The 24,958-nt window shown below is 32.8% G+C and overlaps 1 protein-coding gene across 1 annotated transcript; it reads right to left on the reverse strand.

Moving 5' to 3' along the window:
• Nucleotides 1-508: 508 nt before the first annotated feature.
• LOC145260340 (uncharacterized) lies at nucleotides 509-20,724 on the reverse strand. The gene is made up of 7 exons (XM_080118256.1): nucleotides 19,795-20,724; nucleotides 13,515-13,652; nucleotides 12,449-12,578; nucleotides 11,248-11,333; nucleotides 6,464-6,532; nucleotides 2,550-2,641; nucleotides 509-633 (listed from the first exon to the last, which is right to left on the reverse strand). Exons 1-7 carry the CDS (start codon nucleotides 20,452-20,454, stop codon nucleotides 534-536), a joined length of 1,275 nt encoding a protein of 424 aa, XP_079974382.1. The 5' UTR covers nucleotides 20,455-20,724; the 3' UTR covers nucleotides 509-533.
• Nucleotides 20,725-24,958: the final 4,234 nt, after the last annotated feature.

Here is a 24,958-nt window from a genome sequence, read left to right on the forward strand (position 1 = left end):
AAATATTTTAATTTGTGAAACCAAAAGTTAAGAGCGGCTTATCCTTCAACTTTGCCAATAAAAAAAAAATAAAAAATAAAAAAAATTACAGAAAAATATTTATGATGTACATAGCAGTCACGGAACAAAGAGGTTATATTTAAAAAATCATGTAAATTGATCAAGTAGTTTTTTTAACTAAGAAAATCAAACTTTGTGAGGAAACGTGACATTGTGTCTTGATCCATCATGTTTAATAAATAAAGAGATGACATCTAAATTCGAACTACAGAGAGCAAAATCAGTCCTGTAATATTTGAGCAGTTTATGTGATTTGTGGAATATGACATTTTCGTTCTGTGCAGAGTATGTGCACCATAAAGATTTTTCTGTATTTTGTTTTTAGGCTGAACTCTGGACTTCCAAACATTTTTACGGAAAGAAAATCTGATCTTCAAAATTCAACCTATACATGAATATATTATGGTATGTAGCAATTAGAATGCTTTTATGCTGAAAGATTCATCCATTTTTTTTTTTTGTTATTTATGCCTTTAATATGAGTTGGAATTTTTGTTAAGGATCTTAATCACTTTTTTACGTTGATGAACATAGCTACAGCCAGAAAGTATAGTTGTTGATGCTGTAATATACCTAAAGAGAAAAAAAATATATATCATTAACATTCTTTTTAAATGTGTTCATAAGAAAAATAAAAAAAAAATAAAAAATTGTAAAAACATTAATAATGAATTAAGAAAAAAATATTTTTTTTAATTTCTTGTAATTACTAGAGTTTTTTTTATATACAGTTTTTACATAAAATGGTGACCTTAATTTTTAACAGTTGTTTTAAAAAAAAAAAAAAAAAAAAATGCTTTATATTAACATCCATTTATTAATAGATTAATAGGTTAAAGTATTGCTAGAAGCATTGTTTAATGTGTAGAATAAGAAACGTAAGTTTATAGAAGGCAGAACAATGCAAAAGTGTGATGAATAGACAGACTGCTGCAACTCAAGATATAATGGTGGAACCAGCTATGCAGTTTTACTTTTAAATGATCCAATTCATGTGTATAACCATATTATATATATATATATATATATATATATATATGTGTGTGTGTGTGCGTTTTATTTTTTTTATTACTGTTTTATCTGTTTGGTTACATATGTTTCGGATGTTGGACCATGTTTACGATCCAACAGCCTCGTCAGACCTTAGAAGGTTTCTGTAAGGTCTGACGAGGCTGTTGGATCGTAAACATGATCCAACATCCGAAACATATGTAACCAAACAGATAAAACGCTAATAAAAAACTAAAACACGTTTGCACTGCAATAGTATTGAGCACTCTTCAGGTTTTTACTAATTACCAGTTTTAATATATGTATATATATATATATATATATATATATATATATATATATATATATATATATATGTTTTTCTTTTTTATACAATCAGACACACCACCTGACTGCCAGAAGCAAAGAACATCCTACATGTAAAATAGTGTGTGTGTGTGTGTATATATATATATATATATATATACATATATATATAAAAACAAAAACGTATTTAATCAATAAAAGTGCAACTGCATAGCTGGTTCTACCATTATAACTGAAGTCGCGTCAGTTTGAGTCTATTCGTCACATCTTTGCATTGTTCTGCTTTCTATAAACTTACATTTCTTATATATTCATTTATCTCTACAATTATATAAATGGAACTTTGTGTGCGAGTTCGTTCCCTATAGATGCTGAAACGGCTGAACAGATTCTTTAAAATTTACAGAACTTTAGTGTATAAATCTGGGAATGATTTTAGTCAAGTTTTGTCTCTGAATACCCCCAATAATTACCAGTAATCGAAACCGTTATTTTTATTTATATCATCGCTGAGCAACAATGATAGAACAACGGGCCATGAAAATTCTACTGTAGGTTAGTTGATAGCGTGTTTTTTTTTGCATGACATGGTTAAACACTGCACATAAATTTCTTAATTTTTTTTCATTAACTGCAAAATTTTTTTTATATAACTTGAAAATTTACGTTTTTTTTTTTTTTTTTTTTTTTGCACGACATGATCTGTAGGTTCAAACCCTGCACGTAAACTTAACGTTTTTGTTTTTTTTGTTAACTGGAAAGAAGTTTATATATATATAAAAAAAAAAAAAATTCATAAAAGAAACAGTAGGTTCTCTAGAATGCAATGTAGAATAACATATTTTGGACTAAGTCATGGAGGCATGTGAAGCTTCCTCCCGAACGATTTCACAGATTTCGATGACAATAAAAATATAGGAGTGTGAAATATTCATTGATCATCATTCAATCCTGGGCAATGTCGGGTCTCCCTGCTAGTTAATAAATATTGAAAGTTTCATAAAAAGAATATTTCTGATTTTAGATGGATTTTATTTTTTTAGTCAGGGGTATTCATTTTTTAGTTAGAACTATTTCAAGTTTCATTATCGATAAGTAATCAAAAAGTATGCATGCCTTATGAATGTAAAAATATTGTTACAAATTTTGATAGAAAACTTAAAATGTCTTACCACAAGGATTTCAAAAGAATATGGTCAACATAACCAAAAACTGGAGCAGCTACACTTAAAGCAAGTAAAGAGAGTTGAATTGCTGTATTCACCTATGAAAAGAAGATAGAAACAATAATAATTTTAAGACGTGTTAGAGCAGAGGTTCCCAACCACTCTGCTGTGGAATGATTACTGGTGTGCCACGAAGAACAGTTTTCACATTGTTATAACTGAAGTTGCTTGTATCAATAAATTAACTACACATTATTACTTATATAATACTGATGTATAAATATAAAAAATAAAATGCAGAATTTGTTTAAATTGTTAGATACTTTGAATTTATCCATTAAATTTATATTGAAAAATTATTTTTAGTAATGAAACTATATTTGTGAAATCAGTACAATATATAACAAACTAAAATTGAAGATCATTTGTAATATGATGTTGAACCTAAAAAAAAATTAAAAATAAAATATTTAAACAGTTCCTGAATTTTTAAGATGAAGATTGAGAAATAAAAAGTTCCATCCGAAATTCTGTACAGATTCCAGAGTCTGACAAAATAGATTAGATTAGATTAGAACAGGTTACATTGACCAAACCTTTATACAATTAACATTCAAGATGACAAAAATAGTCTGAAGAATCCAAATCATATGGATTATTGATCCTCTTCTTGAAAACTATTAAACAACTTCCAGACAACTAAAAATATTTAAAGAACCCCCCCCCACACACACACACACCTAGAAAAAAAAAATGCTTATTTATAGAAAAAAGTCACACTACACACATTTGGCATCTTCAAAGAACTCAAAGTGGTTCACAAATACAGCCACCATAAGTTAAATACAAAGAGACAAAAAGTTACAAAAGCTAAAAATCATTGTAAGAATAAAATAACTAGCCAAGAGAAGATGTACTGAAAACCACTTAGAGTCTCAGAAATTAGGAACTCATGATTTCTGGAAAATTTATAATTGTGCAATGAATAATAAATCAACAATTCCACCACTATCCAACAGTCATGATATTCTCTGTACAGCAATGAATAAAGCTGAACTGCTTGCTTGGCAATTTGCCTTTAACTCAACCATAGACCACTCCCTCTCAAATTTCCCTTTGCAAACAGAAGCTACACTTTATTTGGTAATCATCCCTTCCTAAGTTTGTGATATAATAAAAATCCTAGACACCTCAAAGACATGTGAGCCCGATCCATCCCTCCAGTACTAATAAAGAAATGCTCTGCTGAGCTAGCTCCGGTTCTCTCGAAACTCTACAATAAATGCATTACTAGATCGTGATTCCTCGATAACTGGAAAATTGGTTGTAGTATCATTATTCAAGTATTCTGGTGAAACAACTGACTCACTCAATAATCGCCCATTAGTTTCCACCGTTTCTCTAAAATCTTTGAATCATGAATCAACCAAGTGCTTGTTAACACCTCATAAATGCTAAATTTCTTTTTGATTGACAGAATGTGTAACAGAGTCGCTGTCACGTGTTAGCAGCAGCCGTATGACACATATGCAAATAAACAAGCTGGCGCATAATGTCACGTCACAGCAGAAGAGAAGGGAAAGAAAAGAGAAAATATACCATGTGGCAAGGAGGATGAAAAAGTGTGTTGAGGCGGCAAGGTTTTGTTAACTACATGGTAGACGCAATGAACTAAGACTTAAAACTAAATGCAATGCATTGTATTGAAAAGTACCATGAATAAATGACTTATTTTAACTGAAAAAGCAAAATTGAATTCCTTTCCTTTTTTGTTCCTTTTGTGACTGTTTCAGATACGTGTTGGGTCTGAGTGTTAAAATGTAACAACATCATTGAAGATTAACATTACAGATGGATTTAGGCAAGCCTTTTCTGCTACAGATATCCTAACGGTCATCTCCAAGCAGATACCATATCCTGGACAAAGCAGAGGAAACTACAATGGTAGCTCTTGATACACCCAAAGCATTTGACAGGGTATAGCATGAAGGTTTTCTCAAGCAAATTAAATTATACAGTATTACTAGACGAATACTTAATATAATCAGATCCTTTTTTGATGAAAGAAATATTCAGGTGGTCCTTGATGGCTGTACATCCAAACAGCACAATATTAATACACATGTGCCTCAAATGTCGATCTTAGAACCTTTATGGTTCCTAATATTCATAAACCACTTCTCTGATGAAATTGTGTCCAAGATAGGTATATTTGCTGATGACACTATGCTCTAGACAAAACATGCGATAGAAATAAATGTACACATATCCAACTTCTGAAACCTTAAAAAAATATCCTCCAGTCTGTAGTAGAATGGGTATGTAAATGGATAACATTTAATGCTACTAAGACAAAACACCTTTACTTCAATGATTACAAAGAACATATCCAACTACCAATTACATTGGATAATAACATTAGCTAAGAGTTCATCATTCACTCCTCAACCTAACATTCACAGGTAACATGAATGCAAGCAAATACTGAGAAGATATTGCCAAAGCAGCTGCAAAGAAGGTTGGCTTCCTCTACCGTGCTAGAAAAATACACTTAACAGATTATCTATTGTCTTTTTTCGTAACCAAGCGATTTTTTTTTTCTGGAATTAATCCCTAGTTTGGTCATGTAAATTTTTGTGAATTGAGAACAAATGACGTCAAAGTTGTGTTAACATTTCATCACAGATAAAATGTTGGCTTATTCTCTTCTATCACTCGATTTGTTCTTTGTCAATCAGCCATTATATTTTTCTTTTTATCCTCTTCCCAACTGACAGCAGCCTCACGTGCATGAAATAATCTCACTCCCATGGAACAAAAAAAAAAAAAAAAAAGGTCTTTTTAAACTGCCACCTCAAACCACAATAGCGTTTAAATTTGCATTTATCATATTTTTCGTATTGGATGGGTTTCGGATTCAAATGCCAGGGCTTCTCTAGAGAGGGCATAAGCCAACAGTGAGCACTTATTGCTTCTCCACAGTTATTACAATACCATACCTTTACAAAGCCACTATTCACCCACATATGAAATATTGTTGTCACATAGGCTGAGGTGAAAATCACTAATCTCTTTATGGGGGAGGGGGGGGGTATCTTAACGAAGCTCTAACCCCCTGTACTTGTTTTACAAGCACTTCCATGGAATGTACTCTGACAAACTTATAGCACTGGCACCTCCCTCGATGTAAATATCTCCACCCAACCCGACAAGCAGCAAAATTCCCCCCTTTCACTCTAGTGGTCCACTGATGCTGGAGAATCTTCCACCCTAAAAGTTTCTTCCTTTCGACTGCTAGACTTTGGAATTCTATCCCTGTATCCTGCTTCCGACCCTATTAATATGTAGAAATTTAAATGTAATGTCAACAGACATCTCGCTACTCAACTCCCTGTAGGCATGATTCCTAATTCACAGAAGCACCTTACGTCACAGTGGCAATTTGTGCCTTGTTCGGGGAGGGGAGGGGGAGATATGAGTAAAAATGAATATAAGAATTAAAACATCTTTTTTAATTAAAAATATGCCCTATTTTAAAAAGGATTTAAATTTTCAATAAAACTAATATTAAAATGGCCGACTTAATTTTAGTACCTTATGCTTCTGCATTGTTTAATTTAAATGTATTAATAGTATATAATAAAATGCCAGCAATTTTTTTTAGCACATCAAGTTTTCAGGTTATTTAATGTTAAATCCAAATTACAGAGGACCAATTCTTCAATCCCAACAGATTATACTGACAGCAGCTAATCAATCAATTCGTTGCGCAGATGACACAGCAGTATTTCTCTCTTCTTGCTTCTCATTGTCTTATTTTCAATAAAAGACATATAATCATTTTGGGTTTAATAATGCTTCTGGGACTTCTTTTTTCAGTATACATATATAAATACTGAGAAATTATAAGTGAAACTTACTTTGCTCAAAAATAATGGCGACAGTTCCGCAGTTGAATGAGTTATGTCCATAAACCTTCTGAATGTTTTCTGAAAGAAAGAAAATATATCTTAAGTGAACTTCTTATAAATTTTCCTTATGTGTATGTGTGTGACGTGGTTTATCTCAGCCTATAGGCAACCCACCCAGGCAAGTAAGGTACTGAAATGAAGCTTATGACCCAGCAGATGTTTTAGTGATATTTATATCCATGTTTGGTGTATGGAAATGCAAAAAACAAAAAAAAAAAAAAAAACGATTTACTAAACGTTTTATTTACTGGATATTTTTCCGGTATTCACCGAAAGTTATTATCTCCCTTAGTAAGTTTGATTTACTGTGTGTGCGTGTGAGAGAGAGAGAGAGAGAGAGAGAGAGAGAGAGAGAGACGGTTTATCTCAGCCTACAGGCAACCTAAGTAAGGTACCGAAATGAAGCTTATGACCCAGCGGATGTTTTAGTGATATTTATATCCATGTTTGGTGTATGGAAATGCAAAAAAATAACGATTTACTAAACAATGTTTTATTTACTGGATATTTTTCTGGTACAAGAACCCAAGTTTGCCCAGCTGGGCAAACTTGGGTTCTTGTTATAATAAATAGGTGTTATTGGAGTGAAATTTGAAAATCGAAATATTGAATTTCAAGTAAAACCAATCGTATCTATTTAATTGTCATGTTGCAGTAATGAACATATCCAAAAATTATGAAAATCGTAAGTAGAAAATTAATTATTAATGAAAACAGTTTTTGAAGACAATTAGTGAAAATTGAGTTTTGCTAAACTGGCCTAAAATTTCCAGAAAATATTTACCTCCCTTGTTTTTTTTAATTTTTTTTTTTTTTTTAATCAAAAGTCAAGGGAAATACTCATTACACAATTGTTTCCACTTAAACGTTTAAAAGTAGTAAATAAAGTCTTCACTCTAAAAGTTTTATTTTCTAGAAAACAGCATTTTCAAAAAGATACCAACATGAAATAAAATATACTTGTGTTAAGAACATGGTAGAAAGAAGAAATAGTAAAGCATTAATATTTCTAACAGATGGATATACATTTCCCCTTTATTAAGCCATGGTCATAAAACCATTAGCAATAGACAAAGGTTACTAAGCTAATTAAGGAATGAATAATAGCCAATACAGAACTCTGAAAATTTGACAGTGATACATGTTTATTAACACAATTCTGAAGCAGCACATTCAGGACTGTAGAACACAATATGAAAGGAGATTGACAGTACATCTCTGAGCAAACACTGGTGTGATTATGCCGAGGGTCTAACGTGATTTGGTCTGCTCAGCCGCAGCACAGGGTGGTATTTAAGCATTGCAGTGGGGCAAGAACCATAAAATAATATGTAGGCAACAGAAGCAACTGTTACATTTCGACAGCAGATCTAATCCAAGCACATATTTCAGAGGGAACGGTCACAGCATGAAATTATGATGGTACGATGCTGTAGATGCTCAAGAATCAGAGAGCACCTTGCTAACTCTGGCAAACACTAAGAACCCATATTCCAAGTGGGGACGAATCATTGCTTTGTAAAGCCTAGTCAGCAAATGCCATTTATATGTTCGGATTTAAAAAATCTGGCAGGATAACTTCATACTTTAGATCAATTTTTTTTTTTTTTTAAGATATGTCTCGATGCCCTTTATTTTATTGGTCTGTCACTCATAAGTTTGATATATTTTCATCAATAAACACTCATATTTAATGGACAGTTTAAATGTATCTGAGCATTTTGAGCCTAAGACTTCCTGTCTGTTGCTGTCATAGTGTGTATGGGCTGTGCCGTTATATATAATTATGAAAAATATTTATGTAATATAAGATTTAATGGTTAGAAAGACCAAACGAGAGTGAAATTATTTTTTAATATTGCTATTTATTGATAAAATTGAAATCTCTTTTAAAATTTTCAAATAAAATATTCATCTTCAGTTTGTTCTTCTGTTTTCTTTTTCTTATATGCCATGGTGATGGTAATCCCTAGCATAACTTGAGATGTTTGAAATTAAGTCAAAATAATGTTTGTATGTCTGATTACAGTTTTTGTTATCTGGAATGTGTGTGTAATAAAAAGGGATTCTCTTCTCACATTCAATTCAGTAGGTATATATATATATATATATATATATATATATTTTGATTGATTGGTTGAGTCAAATTGAATATAATGTATTTTTCCGGGTAACTCTGCATTAGTAAGCTCAATGTAATTACAGAACAAAATTGATAAAAAAATTTAACACATCAAATCATAATGTCAGCTAAATGCAATAATTGGTTCTTGTCCAAAATTCCATTTATATAAAAAAAAAAAAAAAAAAATTAAAAAATTTGTAGGATATTGTTTTTCACATTTTTTTTTGTTTCATAACAATAGCATACATAGATGGTGTTATATTACTAATACTTGACTCTCGAGTATATATCTGACAGAGTTAGACACAGATAATCAACGGAGAACCACATCTCTATATAAAAGCATATAAGATATCAACAGATATATACTAGAGAGTCAAAACAATGAAAAGAATATGCTGTTGTCCTAGCTTTATTTATTACACACAAATTCAGTCTAGATTTAATTTTCTAGTGTATAGTCCTTTCTTTTTATTATTATTTTTTAATTTAAAACTATAAACTAGGAATACAGAGTGGTCTAATTTCATTATTTAATGTTTTGGTATTTATGTTAGTCCTGATAGTGTAGGCGAGATGATTGAAATGTAGAGCAGAGATCTGGTGTGACGAGTGGGAGGGTAGCATTAGAATATGTGCGATAAGAGGCAGCATGTAGGTGTACGTGTGAATGATATTATAAAAACATAGTCCAGTTCAAATCTGTTCTTAATATTTAGCTTGCGTCTTGAATTAAGGATGGCCTCAGATATGTGTAAATTATCTATACAGAATGGAACAATAAAATTGCTGCTTTAGAAAAGACAACATGATTCCATTTCTCCTTGATGAAAACATTTTCTTATTTTGTTGCAGACCATCTACTAATTGGCCAATTTTATACAAATTCCAAGAGCGATAGGAGCCTTCTATCATGCCTGAAAGCGACACAATGTTCAACGAGCAAGAGATGAGATGTGCCAATGTACAACTCATGCTTTCTACGGATCCAAGTTATGACAACAGGACCATTACCAGCACCTCAAAATGCATCTCTGGATTGTCACGAATAACAGATGTGCCCAGGATGATGAAAACAAAGTTTCTGGTCACAGTTATGGTCTTTGATATGGTTTCAAGTGAGGGCCACATCATGCCACCTCACATCTGCAAAGATGACTTTAAAATCAACACCAAAGTGTACCTGAATGTGCCAAAGAGTGTGGTGATTCCCTGGTTCAATCAGGTAGCCGCTGGCAGACCCTATGTGTGGCAGCAGGACTGCGACAACCCACAAGTCAAAAGAGACCCAAGTTTAGCTTCAGAAAAAGTGCTATGACTTTGTACCCTTCTACTCATTGGCACCCTCCTCCTCCTCCCGACTCCGATGGACTACTTCATTTGGTCATACGTCAAGAACATCAACATGACTTCCCACAACACCAAAGCCAGCCTGATCGCTGCCATCTGCCAAGTATTTGCCAAGCTCTCACCGGCACTTGTTCTGGACCCGTATTGAGGCAGTGATCGAGGCTGAAGGCAGCTACATTGAATAGAGGTCAGCTCTACTACATAATTAAGTTACCCGAATTGACATTTAATAAAAGTTTTAAAATAAAGCTACAGTGTTGTTTTCTTTAGGACGACAAATTTTTTGTTCCACTGTGTATTTATAACAGTTGCAAGAATTTTGAATATTAGATTGTGTGTTGTGACATGTTTGCAAAAGGAGGATATGTATAAATTCACATGATCTTTAGTGTGTTTGTGTAAAGGCCTAACAGTGCTATCAATGTAGAAACTTTTACACTTAACATGTTGTAAGTTGTAGGTACAATTGTTAAATATCCAGATCATGTACTGAGAAATCATTTTTACAAAGACGTACACCTGACAACAATATGATGAAAAAATTCATCAAATGTACCACAAGATCATAAAAATCATGAACCTGATTTTTTCTTTGCCATATATAAATCTTAAAATGTTTGAATTTTTGTTAGACAAGGATTCTGTATATGAATATTGAATCACATTGGTAAAAAAATTGAATAATGTAAAAAGATTGCAGGTGTTAAACATGCTAAATCAGTGAACACATGTAAAAATATTTAACCAATAAACGAATAAAATCTTTGTTTGGATGGATGGATAACACGTACAGAAATCTGTCGGCAAGTTGAAATGCAAAAAATGTTCATTTCAACTTGCTGACAGATTTCTTTTACTTTTGCACATGTGAAAATTCATTCATAGCTTGAAATAGTTTAATTTTAAATCTTTCTTACCTGTTGATAGCTCAAACGATAGGGAATGAGGCTGGAGCACTAAGTGTTTTGGTTTTGATTCTAGTTGATGGTACCCAAATCATTATTATTTGAAACTTTTGAAGTCAATACTATATAGTAGGTACAATATGATATTTAATAAGAGAATTGGTTCTGTAGTAATAAATATGAAATCTGCATAAATTAAAACATATTTAAGCATTTTTACAACTTTAATAAAATTAAAGTATTGTAATCTTTATATTAATATTTTTTTGGCCCACCAAAATAATGTTCAATGTCAAAAAATGTAAGACATTAATAAAATGATAGACGAGGGATGCTTGAGGCCGAGTACTTACAGGAGGAGGTAGTGTAATATATCTGATATAAGTGACAGCACCTATGAGACCTAAATCACGTCCAATGATGATCAGCAAAAGCGGAACTGAAATGACAGAGAAAGACAATAAATGAAAAAAAACACTTGAAATACTTTCATCACACACATTTTGGAAAGCCTCCACAAAGAGTGAAGTTCTCCAACTCAATTTGTGGAAAGGGAATTATTCAACGCTGGGGGAGGGGGGGACTTTACTCATACGTAAAATATGCTTAAATATGATATTTTAATTTGTCCAGATTTCATATATATTATAGAGTCATGATTTCAAAAGTAAAAAAAGTAGGTGCCATCAGCTAGAATCAAAATCAAAACTAGCATTCAAAGCTGATGACGTTACCACTGTACCAATGTGACACGCATATGAACTGATTAAAATTAAAAATGAAATAAGATGAATGTACAAAATGTATCACAATTTTTTCAATTTTGACCCATTAAAAACTATTTTAAGTGATTAAAGACACAGAAGAACGATCAATTAAAAAATCCAATAACTAGTGCTGCTCTGCGACTTCTAGTTTTGGAGGAGATAGTTTGAAAATATGGAGACAGACAACCTTTTATATATTAGATTTGTGGTACTTGTAAGCATCAAGTACACAGGAAAGATAGTGGGATTATTACAAGCATTTTGAAAGAGAATAACTGGTTTATGTATAAAAAGTATAAGACAAAAATATAGACTGATGAGAATTCAGATGCAGATTGATTTGATGGTTTATTTCATTTGCATATCAACCCCTTTTGGGTTATTTAATGTTGAAGAGATTGTTTGGTTTAATTTATTGCTTGTTAGTACTCTTTGAGATCTTTGTGCGATGGCCAAAGTGCAAGAGATATACAAACATTGCACTTAAAGAGATGGTTAGAATCTTAAAAAGATCTTAGTTGGAATGTATGAGATAGTAGGTGAAGGTCTGGCATCTGGTAGGATGATCCATCTCCAGCTAGAAAAAAAAACAGAAAAAAAAAAAAAAAAAAAGGTTCCTTGTTCAACCATGAAGGTCAACACTTCTACATCTAACCAAAACACTCTCGTCCATTCTTTCAATGTGACCAAACTAACAAAGTCTTCTTATCTACACAAATCATCATATGTACAAATTAGTAACTTATGTAATACAAAAAAATGAAAGCAATGATGAAAAAAGACTCACATGGAATTAAATCAACCATTGTTAAAGAGACAGTCAGAAAACTAATAAGGATTTTGTCAGCCAATGGGTCGAGTGCCGTACCCAACATAGTATTTTGGTTCTTGAAGTTTCGTGCAATATAACCATCAAGCTAAAGAAAAAAAAAATTTTAATATAAAAGAAAAAGAAAGGAATGCATTCATGTTAATAAAATTTTAAGTTTTATATTTTTAATTTGTCAGAATTTTCGCAATTCAGTTGATAAGTTTTTTTTTTTTTTAAGAATATTAAAATATATGGTTCTTGTCCATGATTCGCTCATATCGAAAAACAAAGGACGAAACAAAAATATCACATTCCAAAAATCATAAATATAGTTATATTTTTATAAGGCAAATCATTTTTAAGCGATTAATAGGTTATTATTAGGTATTACAAGGCGTTGTTTTACAATTTGTCATTGTTCTGAGGGAGACAACTTTTTTTTACTAAGAAATTTGTTCATTTTTTTTCATCTCAATTTAGGACGTTAATAATGCTGTCAGTAAGTTTTCACGAGCGGTTTACAAAAACATACTATTACATTTTTCATTCTTTTTTGGAGAGGGCTATTCAATTATAGAACTGGTATAGTTTTTAACAGGACCCTGAACTTAACCATTTTTGCCATGCTCCAATTTTTTTTTTCGTTTGAGTTTAAAAAAATAAAAACATTTTTATGAACTGATTCAGATACTTGTAATAAAATCTTAAAAGCTAGGATGAGATCCTGTTCTTTAAAAAATCTTTGATCCAGAAAACTATTTTCTAACTCCACATTCCTGAAATGTAGAATATAGCCATAGTTATTTTATGGTTGGGGGGGGGGGGACACTAAAATGTTTTGTGTATCTTTATGATGAGGATTCTTATATGGGTTGAAAAGTAAAATTTAAATAAACAAATATGTTTATAAAACAATCTGCATATTAACTGGTTTCTAAACCATTATCTTTTTTCAATTTTCCATGCATTCAAACAGTGGAAATACTTTCACTTCCAATTAAATGGTAGGAAAGAATCCTAATGGATTCTTTCCAAATCTTACCAAATCTGTGACTCCAGCAAGCATAAGTAAGCCGAGGGCCCAGGAGTAGGAACCATTTAATACAAGGTAACTAAGAAAGGGAGCTGATGCCATTCGACAACATGTTAGCAGATTTGGTATAGTTTGAATATCTTCTTTCTGAAAAAGAAAAAGAAAAAAGGTATAAAGACCAGAGTTGGAGTTAGAGAGTACGAGCAAATTCATTACTTTACAAGTTGTAAAGCAAGCTTAAATTTTCTGATCACGATTATAAAAAAAAAAAAAAAAAAAAAATTCTTTGATGCTTATGCAGTATAAATTGAATTTAAAACCAATTAATTTCAGGTAAAAACATTATTATGTACTAACTTATGTCAAAATTAGTAAAATTATGAAAGATGATCCAGTAGAAAATTACAAGTAAAAATAGAATTTTTCAAATTAAGTTTTATCGTATATCTTAATGTGGAAGAATTATGCAATTAATTTTATACAACAAATAGAGTTACTGCTCTTACTTTCTTTGAAATCTGACATTGAAAAAATAGAAAATATCGAACTGCTAGTGTCTATAATTTTTTTTTGAAAAATAGATCTAGCACATCTACTGGACAAGTTTTCGTAGTTTTTGGAAATTATACTAATTTCGACATAGCATGCAAGTATGTGATAGAGTTTATACCTGAAATACATTTGTTTGAAATTCCATTATATTGCACAAGCACAGAGTTTTCTTTGGCTATGTTTATTCTTCAGGGTTGACGGAGATCATTATGATCAGGGTTGTGTAATCAAAAGCTTGAATACTTAACTCTAGTCAAAGAAATCTTTCACTAGCAATAATTCACATATAATCTATACATACTATATACTCACAGGCAACCCGGCATTACGCGGCCATAAAATACATCTAAGTATGATATTTTAATTTATACAGATTTAATATTTTTTATTATAGATTCAATTCTCAATCGATTATTTTTTTTGTACCTAATAGTGGCTGCCCAGTTGGCCCAGTCATAAAATACACTTAATATTATAATTTATGCAGATTTCATATTTAATAAATCTGCAATAGAGTATTGACTATAATAGTATTATAGAGTCAATAATTCTATTGGTTATTATATTGTACCCAATATATAGTAGTGATTTCTAAAGTTAAAAATAAATTTTTGATGAGCCATCCTCTTAAGTAATCCAATTTACCAAATTTCCACTAACGATGACTATGACATGTTCCTCTTGATCATTGTGCACTCATTAACCCTTATCCTCGAGTAGCCTCCGGGCCTTGGCAAGTGGTGACTCCTTTGTAAAAAAAGACTTGAGTGCCATCAGCTAGAATTGAAACCAAAACATTTAGCACTCCAGCCGTATTAGTTACTGTCTGAGCTAACGACAGGTGGATATCAAGACTAAAAATTAACTGACTTTGATGTATAAAAATGCACTTTGGGCCCAGAGCGCTCATTTGTGGAAAGAGAGAATGAGAAGTTCTCAGGTATTCAACGTGGCATGATCATTACTTTTTAACTGTGTCGCTACAGTTCAAACCTCTCTTGGACACCCACACCATCTGGTACCATCGCAAAGGAACAAACAAAAATAAAATCTGACTCTGCATATTTTTTAAAACGTGCAAATGAAATGCATTTATTTGTGGTTCTTCCAAAACAATGCATTTCATTGTTTTAAAGTCTCTTCACACACACATGCTTTTTTTTTTTTTTTTTTTTTTTTTTTTTTACGTTTCTGTTGCTGCCACCCCATACTGGCGACAGCTAGTGCTTTCTTACCCTCAACTTTCACATGTTCATTTTACCTGGTGCATACTTTGCTTCTCTCTGACTACGTGGAGTATTTTTCTCTCCTTTTCCTGTGATGCAACCTCACACACACCTGCTAATTTGCATACATGCTTTAACACCTGCTGCTGCTCATATTTTCACTAGCCATCTACCCTTTGGTTACTACTGATATTCTCATACGTGCTCTATTACAGGTAGTGGTTGAAAGTTTTTTGGAAGCATAACGAGAAGTCAAATACAAGAAATTGAAATATTCCAAAAATGTCAAATTTTGGGCTTTTAGGGCCCCAAAAACTAATTTCATAGGATCAAAAATAATCTCAGTCATGAAAGATTTCTCCTCCACCAACCGACGACAGAAAAGGTAAAGTGTAGCATCAAAACAGATACTACACTGATCTTGTTCTGAAGGCCAAAAAATATTTGTTTAACGTTTCTTTAATTGTTTGTTCCCTAAATTCATAATTCAGTTTTATCAGTATTAAATTGTATATTGCTTTAAAATTACTTAATTTTACATAGATAATATTTATATTTTATATTGAATAGAGTTCAGTTTCAGTATTAATCGAACTGTGTTCCTTTTTCTTTTCATAAAGATTTTATTGCTCTTTTTTTAAGACAGTCTGACAAATCTTACCTACATTGCCTGCAGACATTTTTCAGTTAACAGGCCTTTTTACTCTCAGTGGTTGTGGTTTAGGTAAATATGGAATGGAAGTCACTAAGCATGAAACGAAATACGAAACCATATAGAAACACTTTATTTTATCATAATGACAAAAATACAAATTCTCATTAGTTTTTTTGTGATAACAAGTGTTAAAAACTATAGAAAAAAAACTATTCATGGAAATATAAAAAATAAGTTTATTATTTGTTATGGTTTCCTAATAGCACAAGATGCATTAAAATTATTTTTTTATATTAAAAAAATATTCAAATGGAAATAAAATTATTTTTTACATTTCTGTAAATAATTTTTTAAATATATATTTTAAAGTCTTAGAATTTCTTTCACAAATTTTATCGTAAATAATGTCTCATAAAACAATTATGAAACCAAAGTTTATTATTATTTTTTTTATTGTTTCCTGATAGCACAAAATTTTGTGAAATAAATTATTTCCATATGGTTTTGTATTTCGTTTTATGTTTAGTGACTTTCGTTCCATATTTTAGCTAAACCGTCCACTTCCGGCATCTTAACTTTGTGTACTGAATTTTTGGACTTAACCTGTACATCATATAAAGATTTTTTACGGCAGTATCCAACGTAGTATAAACACCCCCAACCTCCCCATGTTAAGAACGGCTTTTGAGGTTAAGGGGTGTCTATTCTGCAAGCCGTTCTTAACATGGAGAGGTTGGGGATGTTTATACTACGCTGGGTATTGGGTAATATCACTTCAGAGCGTATTGTGGTTATGAGAAAATAAAGCTGTGTACGCATTATAAATGTTTCTTTTCTGTGTCTTATGTTATACATTAGTACACTAGGGGTCATTTCAAGTTAAAAGTTTATTTACTGCACCCATCTGAACTAGAGAAAATCATAATTAAAATGTGTATGTCTCGTCTAAATAACTAATGATGAATATGTAATATGACCAGAAGACGTTCTGAAGACTAGACGGGTGATCAAAAAGTCAGATCGAGCGTACCAGAAAACAAAATGAGACTAAATTGACAACTCGGAAATTCTAAAATGAAAAAACTTTAATGGTTAATGTCTTTAAAATAAATAATTTAAGCAAGTTGTTATTTTTGTTAATGTACACGCATTGGCTCCAATTTTTTTTTTTTTTTTTTTTTTTACATGGAGGTCACCACTTATTAAGGCCCGAAAGCCAGTCAGGGATAAGGGGGCGGTTCATCAGGAATTTGTTTATGTTGGACTTGAAGACATCCAAGTTGTGGTCAGGTGGAAAACAGGCAAACAGAAGAGAGTTCCACAGTCGTGCATTTCTAAGAAAGAAGTTTTGCTCATGGAATCTACGTTTTGATTTAGGCACAGATAAAAAGTGGGGAAAATTAATGACAGTGGTTTCAGCTAGACGGGTATTTTTTGTGAAAGATTGGCGAGGGGGGGGGGCCAGAGATTGGAGTCCAGACGAGCACTTGCCATGGAAATAACAATAAAACAAAGACAGGCTCGCAACGTCTCTTCTGTGGGAGAGAGGTTGCATGGAAGAGAAAAGGGCATCCCCCACTAAGCCATGATGGCTTTTTTCTACTCTGTCAAGGCAGGATAGGCTGTTTTTAGCAGCTCCTGCCCAAATGTGGCAGCAGTACTCCATCCTTGGATGTACTTGACTTTTATACAGATAGAGAATTGCATCAGTAGGGAGATATCTTCTGGAGTGGTAGAAGGATCCCACCATCTTCCCAGCGACCTTGGCAACAGACTTGATGTACATGTTCCCTTTAAGATCAGGAGTAAAGGTCAAACCCAGAAGCTTGTCAAAACATGGAGCCTCCTCAAACCAAAAGCCATCCATTTCAATTGATGCCAGATGGAGATCAGAGCATTGATGATGTAAAGGTAGGAGCTTGGTTTTAGATGCATTAAAAGTAACCAGCCACTTCTTCCCCCACTGTACGCGCTAAGATCAAAGGAGAGAGAGAATCAGAGAACTTTTGTCATTTACAGCCTTTGATGCGTTGCCATAGATGGTCGTGTCATCAGCATAGATGTCAACGAATGATTTAAGTATGTGTTTTGGGAGATCATTGATGTAGATCAGAAAGAGAGTTGGGCCCAGGACGGACCCCTGAGAGACTCCAGCATTAATAATGTGGGCCTCTGATTTCTGCCCATCAACCACTACTCTTATGCGCCTATCAGAGAGAAATGATTTAATAATTGAGAAAACATTTCCAGTTATACCGTAGCTAGAAATCTTATAGAAGGCCTTTGATATGTCAAGAGCAATTGCCTTAGAAAGCAAGCCTTTGTCGAGAGATTTGCTAATCCTATGAAATATAACTCTTGTACGCAATTCGTTCGAGGGAGCATTCATTAATCCGAAAAGGAAAGAAGTTTGGCATGTGTGGCCTTTTTGGTTTTTTTTGCTTGGACTTTGCGTTTTTTGGATTATTTTAGGTTTTATTTTTTTGGTGGATATTTATTTGACTTTTTTTCTTTTTTCTTTTGACGTTTTTTATGGATGTTTTTTTTTTGGGGGGGCATGTTCTTTTTGGATGGATATTTTTTGTTTGGCCGGTTTTTTTCTTGGAGGGGGGGGTTCTTTTTGCCAGAGATTATAGTTATAGGTAATTATTATCAAGAAAATTGGTGCAAGTCCAGATTAGCACTTGTAGCGATAAACAAAAATGAGTACCTTTTATTTTCTTGAATAAAATAAAAAAAAAAACTTATTCGACCAGAACACGACTGTTTAAAAAAATTTTTTTTTTTTTTCCAATAATTATATTGGAAAAAAAAAAAAAAAATTTTTTTTAAACATTTGAAAAAAAATTAATTACAATTATTTTTCATGTTTTCTTTTGTTGTTGCATTTATTCTACATAAGTAGAAAATAAAATTTGTTTAAATTGTTTCTTTTAGAATTTTCGAGTTGTCAAGTGGGTCTCATTTCATTTTCCGGCACGCTCGATCACACGAGACACACATTTAAATCACGATTTTCTCTAATTCAGATGAGTGCAGTAAAGCCAAGTACGTCCAAGAATGGAATACTGCTGCCACATCTGGGAAGGGGCTGCTAAAAACAGCCTATCCTGCCTTGACAGAGTACAAAATAGACTTCGTGGTTTAGTGGGGGATGCCCTTTTCTCTTCCCTGCAACCTCTCTTCCACAGAAGAGACGTTGTGAGCCTATCTTTGTTTTATCGCTATATCCATGGCAGGTGCTCGTCTGAGCTCCAATCCCTCGTCCCCTCTCGCCAGTCTTTCACGAGAAACACCCGTCTGGCTGAAACTACGGTCAATAATTTTCCCCACTCTTTATCTGTGCCTAAATCAAAATGTAGATTCCATGAGCAAAGCTACTTTCTTAAAACTGCACGCCAGTGGAACGTGGAACTCTCTGCCGCTTGCCTGTTTCACACCTGACTACAACTTGGATGTCTTCAAATCCAACATACACAAACTCCTGACAAACCGCCCCCTTAAGTAAGACACTATCAAAACCCCCAATACTAATGGTTACTACAACACTATCTCATTGATTACTGTACACGCAATAACCCTTATACCTGAGTGGCCTTCGGGCCTTGATAAGTGGTGACCTCCATGTAAAAAAAAAAAAAAAAATAAATAAATTTTTAACTCGAAATGACCCCTAATGTACTAATAAGACACGGGAAAGAAACATTTATAATGCGTACACAGCTTTTTCTCATAACCACAATACGCTCTGAAGAGATTTTACCGGGTATTGTCGTAAAAAATAAAATGAATAAACCAAGTTTTTTTTTTTTTTTAATATAGGGGGAATTCAGAACAACCACCGGATTTTTCTTACCAAATCTGCAGTCGTCAATGGCGCAGTTTTTGTTTTCTTCGATTCTGTGTCTTTATCAAGGTGAACCGGCGAACTGGACGTTGGTTGCGGGTTTGTAGAACCATTAGTCTGGGTTCCGTAGAATTTAGCATCGTTGGGTGAATGGCTGATAAAAGGTCGAGATAATCGGGGATTTAAAAATAGGGACGTCTTAAAGGTCATAAAAGAAGAAATCACAGCATGATGAGGACAGTGGCCTATTATTGGTCTGATTAAAGAGTCAGCGGACAAAAATTTTAAATTAAACAAATCCTTTGTCTTGCTGCTATTAGTATTGTCTTTGTCATGATATCGCAATAAACATCTGTACGAAGAGGGATAAAGATTGTCCGGTAGAAATCGGCTACTACCCTTAATAGAGTTCATATTATTACTATTATTCAAACCAACACTGAACATGTGGGGCCTTGCTTTGTAGCACGAAACACGATACAAACAAACAGGGGATATTTTCATACCAGTTAGTAATGAATGGGAATATCTTAGAGATGAGGACCAATTGCGGGGTTGTTGGTATTGTTGTGGACTGTTTGTTAACGAGGGTCGGCATGTTGACTGTTTACCGGCAAGAATAAGCCTCGCTACAAACGGGCGGCAGTGATTACGACACGTCCCAAACATAGTAATTAAACTGCTCACAAATTGCTAAGGGGTGCTTCTTTCCGTAGATTGATATCCACGCATTAATCCGACATTCCTTGATGGAAACCGTATCGTTAGCAATAATAATAAAAAGAATCACTACAGTTTGTCATTAACGCGGATTATTTATACCCACGAAGTGGAGGCCATGTTTATAGTTATTCAGAGTTATCTTTCCTTACATCGATGTTTTACCACTAGATGGCCAAGTTGTCGACCCTTTTATTTCAGTAAAAAAATAATAATAATAATAACCACTCATAAATGTGTGTAGAGGAGGGAGGTAGATGGGCGAGTTGCCAGCGGACAAAATGCAAAAATTCACTATGAAATATTTTGCATTTTGGGGCATTTATTAGCATAACAACAAACGGGAAAAAATGGCCAAGAAACAAATATATAACGGTGACATTTATTGGGTGGATTTCTATCAGTATTTTGTTTGGTTTTTGATTTTTGAGCGATTGTCGAGACTCTAAAAATGAAAGTCTCATATCCGCCATTTTGTTGTCGTTGAGCATTTGGCACCACTTGTGTTTCAAAGTAAATAAACGCTTTGAAATAAGTTAAAAGACTAAAAACTTATCAATGTAGGTAGGAGAGTGACTTATCTTGCCTTTGGTAACATTTATTTGTAATATCTTTGTTTCTTGACCACTTTTTCTGTTTGCTGTCTCTACTAATAAATTCCTGAATTTTAATATAAAATTATTTTGTGATGTTTGTAATCTTGCATTTGTCAATTAAAATATCTAAAATATCAATTTTATTACAAAAAAGAAAAAAATGAATGACATTTTAAATGAATTAATTTATGCTTTAAAAAATAAATTTACCCTTTTACAGCTTATGTGAAATAAGCTTGTTTAATTTCTTATATATATATATATATATATATATATATATATATATATATATATATATATATCATATATATCATATATATATATCATATATATATATCATATATATATCATATATATATATCATATATATATATATCTTATATATATATCATATATATATATATATCTTATATATATATATCATATATATATATATATCATATATATATATATATATATCATATATATAAATATATATATAGATATTTCTTATATATATTTATATATAGATATTTCTTATATATATATATATATATATATATATATACATATATATATATATTTCTTATATATATATATTTCTTATATATATATATATATATATATATATATATATATATATATATATATATATATATATATATATATCCGAGTGCCCGATACTTCCGGTCAGTATGCTAGCCTTCTAGACCTTTTTCTCACAACTTCCCCTGAGCTATGTTCAAGTTCCGTTCTGTCTCCTCTGGGATCTTTCGACCACGTGGTTGTATCAGTTGAGATAAAAACGAAATGCAATAAGTCTGGAGATGTACCTCTCCACCGTACTGTAAATCAATACTCTACTGCTGACTGGGATAGCTTCCGTACATTTATATCTGATCTATCACTGCATTCCATGTTTAAAAAGGATGTGCCCTCCATAGTATCAGACCTGACCGAATGGCTAATTGTAGGCATAGACTGATTCATACCATCCAAAAAAATTTCAACAAAAACCATACAGCCAGCCATGATTCTCCTCAGAATGTGCTGCTGCCATTGTGCACAGAAATCACTTTTTCCATAGCTACCAACGTAATAGATGCACTGAGACTAAAGCTGCCTTCAGGACTGCCAGCAACCACTGCAAAAGAGTAATAAAAAATGCAAGAGAGCTATACACTCAGTCTGTTAAATCCAAAGTAGCTGATGCAATTTTCTATCTATATAAAAGCTAAGTACGTCCAAGGATGGAGTACTGCTGCCACATCTGGGAAGGAGCTGCTAAAAACAGCCTATCCTGCCTTGACAGAGTACAAAATAGTCTTTGTGGTTTAGTGGGGGATGCCCTTTTCTCTTCCCTGCAACTTCTCTTCCACAGGAGCGACGTTGTTTTATCGTTACTACTCTTTATCTGTGCCAAAATCAAAACGTAGATTGCATAAACAAAGCTTCTTTCTTAGAAGTGCACACCTGTGGAACTCTGTTTCGTCTGCCTGCTTCCCACCTGACTACAGCCTGGATGTCTTCAAGTCCAACGTAAACAAATTCCTGATGAACCGCCCCCTTAAGTAGACACTTTATTAAATCTCCACACTAACGTACTGTACTTACAATGACCCTCATCCCTGAGTGGCTTCCGGGCCTTGTAAGTGTTGACCACCTTGTATAAAAAACAAAGGTCTGAAGGCCACCTAAAACATCAGGGATTTGTAGTTTTTTTCAATTGTTCTTACATACGACTTGATACTACTCCTAGTGTATCAATTACAACCGGGGTTATCTGTGTTTTAACTCCGTGTATACGTTTTATCTCCAAGGCCAATGGAGCATAATTGCCCCATTTCTCGTTCTCCTTCTCTCTCACAGTCCTGTCACTTCTGTTTGCCTGTTTCCCACCTGACTACAACCTTGATGTCTTCAAGTCCAATGTAAACAAATTCCTGGTGAACCGCCTCCTTAAGTAAGACACTGTATCAAATCTCCAACACCAACGCACTGTACACACAATAACACTTATCCCCAAGTGGCTTCCGGGCCTTCATAAGTGGTGACTACCTTGTAAAAAATTATATATATATATATATATATATATATATATATATATAGCAATTTATAAAATATATATGGCGATTAAGCTACATTGAATATCTGGCGTTTCATCCACTCTAGGACTCCTCAGGCTTATATTCACGCACAGCCCGAGGAGTCCTAGAGTGGATGAAACGCCGAATATTCAGTGTAGCTTAATCGCCATATATATTTTATAAATTACTAACTAACTCTACCTACGTATTGAGCACTTTTGAAGTAAATACTTAAAGTTTACGCATAAATCTATATTTTCGTATATTAATTTTATGTGAGTAAATTAAGTAGTTATATACATATATATATATATATATATATATATATATATATATATATATATATATATATATATATATATATATATATATATTATTTTTACTTATTTGATGTATTAGCTAAAAGAACTCTCGAAAAATTTCATTCTTTTTTTTTTAATAAAATTAAAGGGGCACTAATTTAGGAAAACAAAACTTTTTAAAATAACCTTTATGATGTACCTACATGTAACGGCATGAAGATGTTATATTCCAAAAATCACAAAATTGATCAAGTTTTTTTATTTAAGAAAATCAAATTTAGCGATTTTTAGCATTGGGAAATAAGGGCAAGCAACACTGGTTATGGAGTAGACCAGAGGGTTACTTCCCTTGAGAGACAGAGAGAGTCCTGGGATCAGAAGGGAATGTATGTTTTTACCCTTTGTGGGAATAATGCCCACTTGAATCAGAGTAAGACTCTAGAGTTAATGATAGTACATACCGCCCAAGGTAGAGCCACTATGGAAGTGAGTATCGCTTTATTGTATTGTTCTGTATTGTAGTGTTACTATTTTCATTCATGTTTTTCAATATTGTAATAAATATGTATTTATGTACTTGGGTTAGTCTAGTCAGTCATTTTATGTTATTTATGTTTGTACGTATTTTCTATTGCAGGTTAATTCAAAACAATAAGACCCTAATACTTACAACATTAGCAATTGAGTATTTTTAACATTCATTGATGAGCCCTGGCTTTTTAAGAGGTTGTTAAGGGAAGGTAATCAAGGATGAATTTCGAATCCAATCAGATTTGATGACTGGTTTCTCTTGTATCGAGCAAGTCATAAAATTTGATTCTTCTAGAAGTGTAAGCCATGTTTAGTTTCAGAACAGTTTCCGATGGTTCGTTGTTCTAAACAAGTCTTGAGAGGTGACTGGTTTGCAGTGGACAGAACAGTTTCCGATGGTTCGTTGTTACACACAAGTCCTGAGAAGTGACTGGTTTGCCGTAGACAGTTCCACAGAGCAAAATATTCTTACCATGTCGAGACGGAAAAACATGTGAAATTGCTACAGAAAAGGTTTAATATTCACGGAACAATTCTGGTTTCTGATTGGTTGGTAGCAGAACGTGAATTAATTCGATTTGTCAGTTCCTAGCAGCATCGTTTATAAATAGAATCGCCCAACTGTGTGGGATCATACCCCATTATATTTCCAAAATATTGCAACAATTCTCTTAAATAAAAACAAAGAAAACTGCTTGATTAAATCACATAGTTTTTGGAATAAAATTGCTTGACTAAATTACATGGTTTTTGGAATATGCCATCTTCGTTCTGTAACAGGTATGTACATCATAAAGACTTTTCTGTATTTTCTTCCCTTAAAATTTTCATTATAAATGTAAGTCTACATAAGCACCAAATTAAATTTTGCAACCAAGCAAGTTGTTTTAAATGATGTAATGAGAGTTTGGGTGAGGAGTTACAAATGAAACTGTTATGCAGCACTCTGACAGTATAG

This window comes from Euprymna scolopes, chromosome 36 (genome assembly GCF_053919585.1).
Source record: "Euprymna scolopes isolate OS-2025 chromosome 36, ASM5391958v1, whole genome shotgun sequence".
Lineage (NCBI taxonomy): Eukaryota > Metazoa > Mollusca > Cephalopoda > Sepiida > Sepiolidae > Euprymna > Euprymna scolopes.

Excerpts from the sequence above, each read along its gene's own strand:
- LOC145260340 (XM_080118256.1), bottom strand. The coding sequence starts at position 20,454 with ATGTTTGGGACGTGTCGTAATCACTGCCGCCCGTTTGTAGCGAGGCTT. Across the intron at positions 13,653-19,794 it reads CATTGACGACTGCAGATTTG|AAAGAAGATATTCAAACTAT; the intron begins GTAAGAAAAATC and ends TTTCTTTTTCAG. Across the intron at positions 6,533-11,247 it reads ATATTACACTACCTCCTCCT|AAAACATTCAGAAGGTTTAT; the intron begins GTAAGTACTCGG and ends TCTTTCTTTCAG.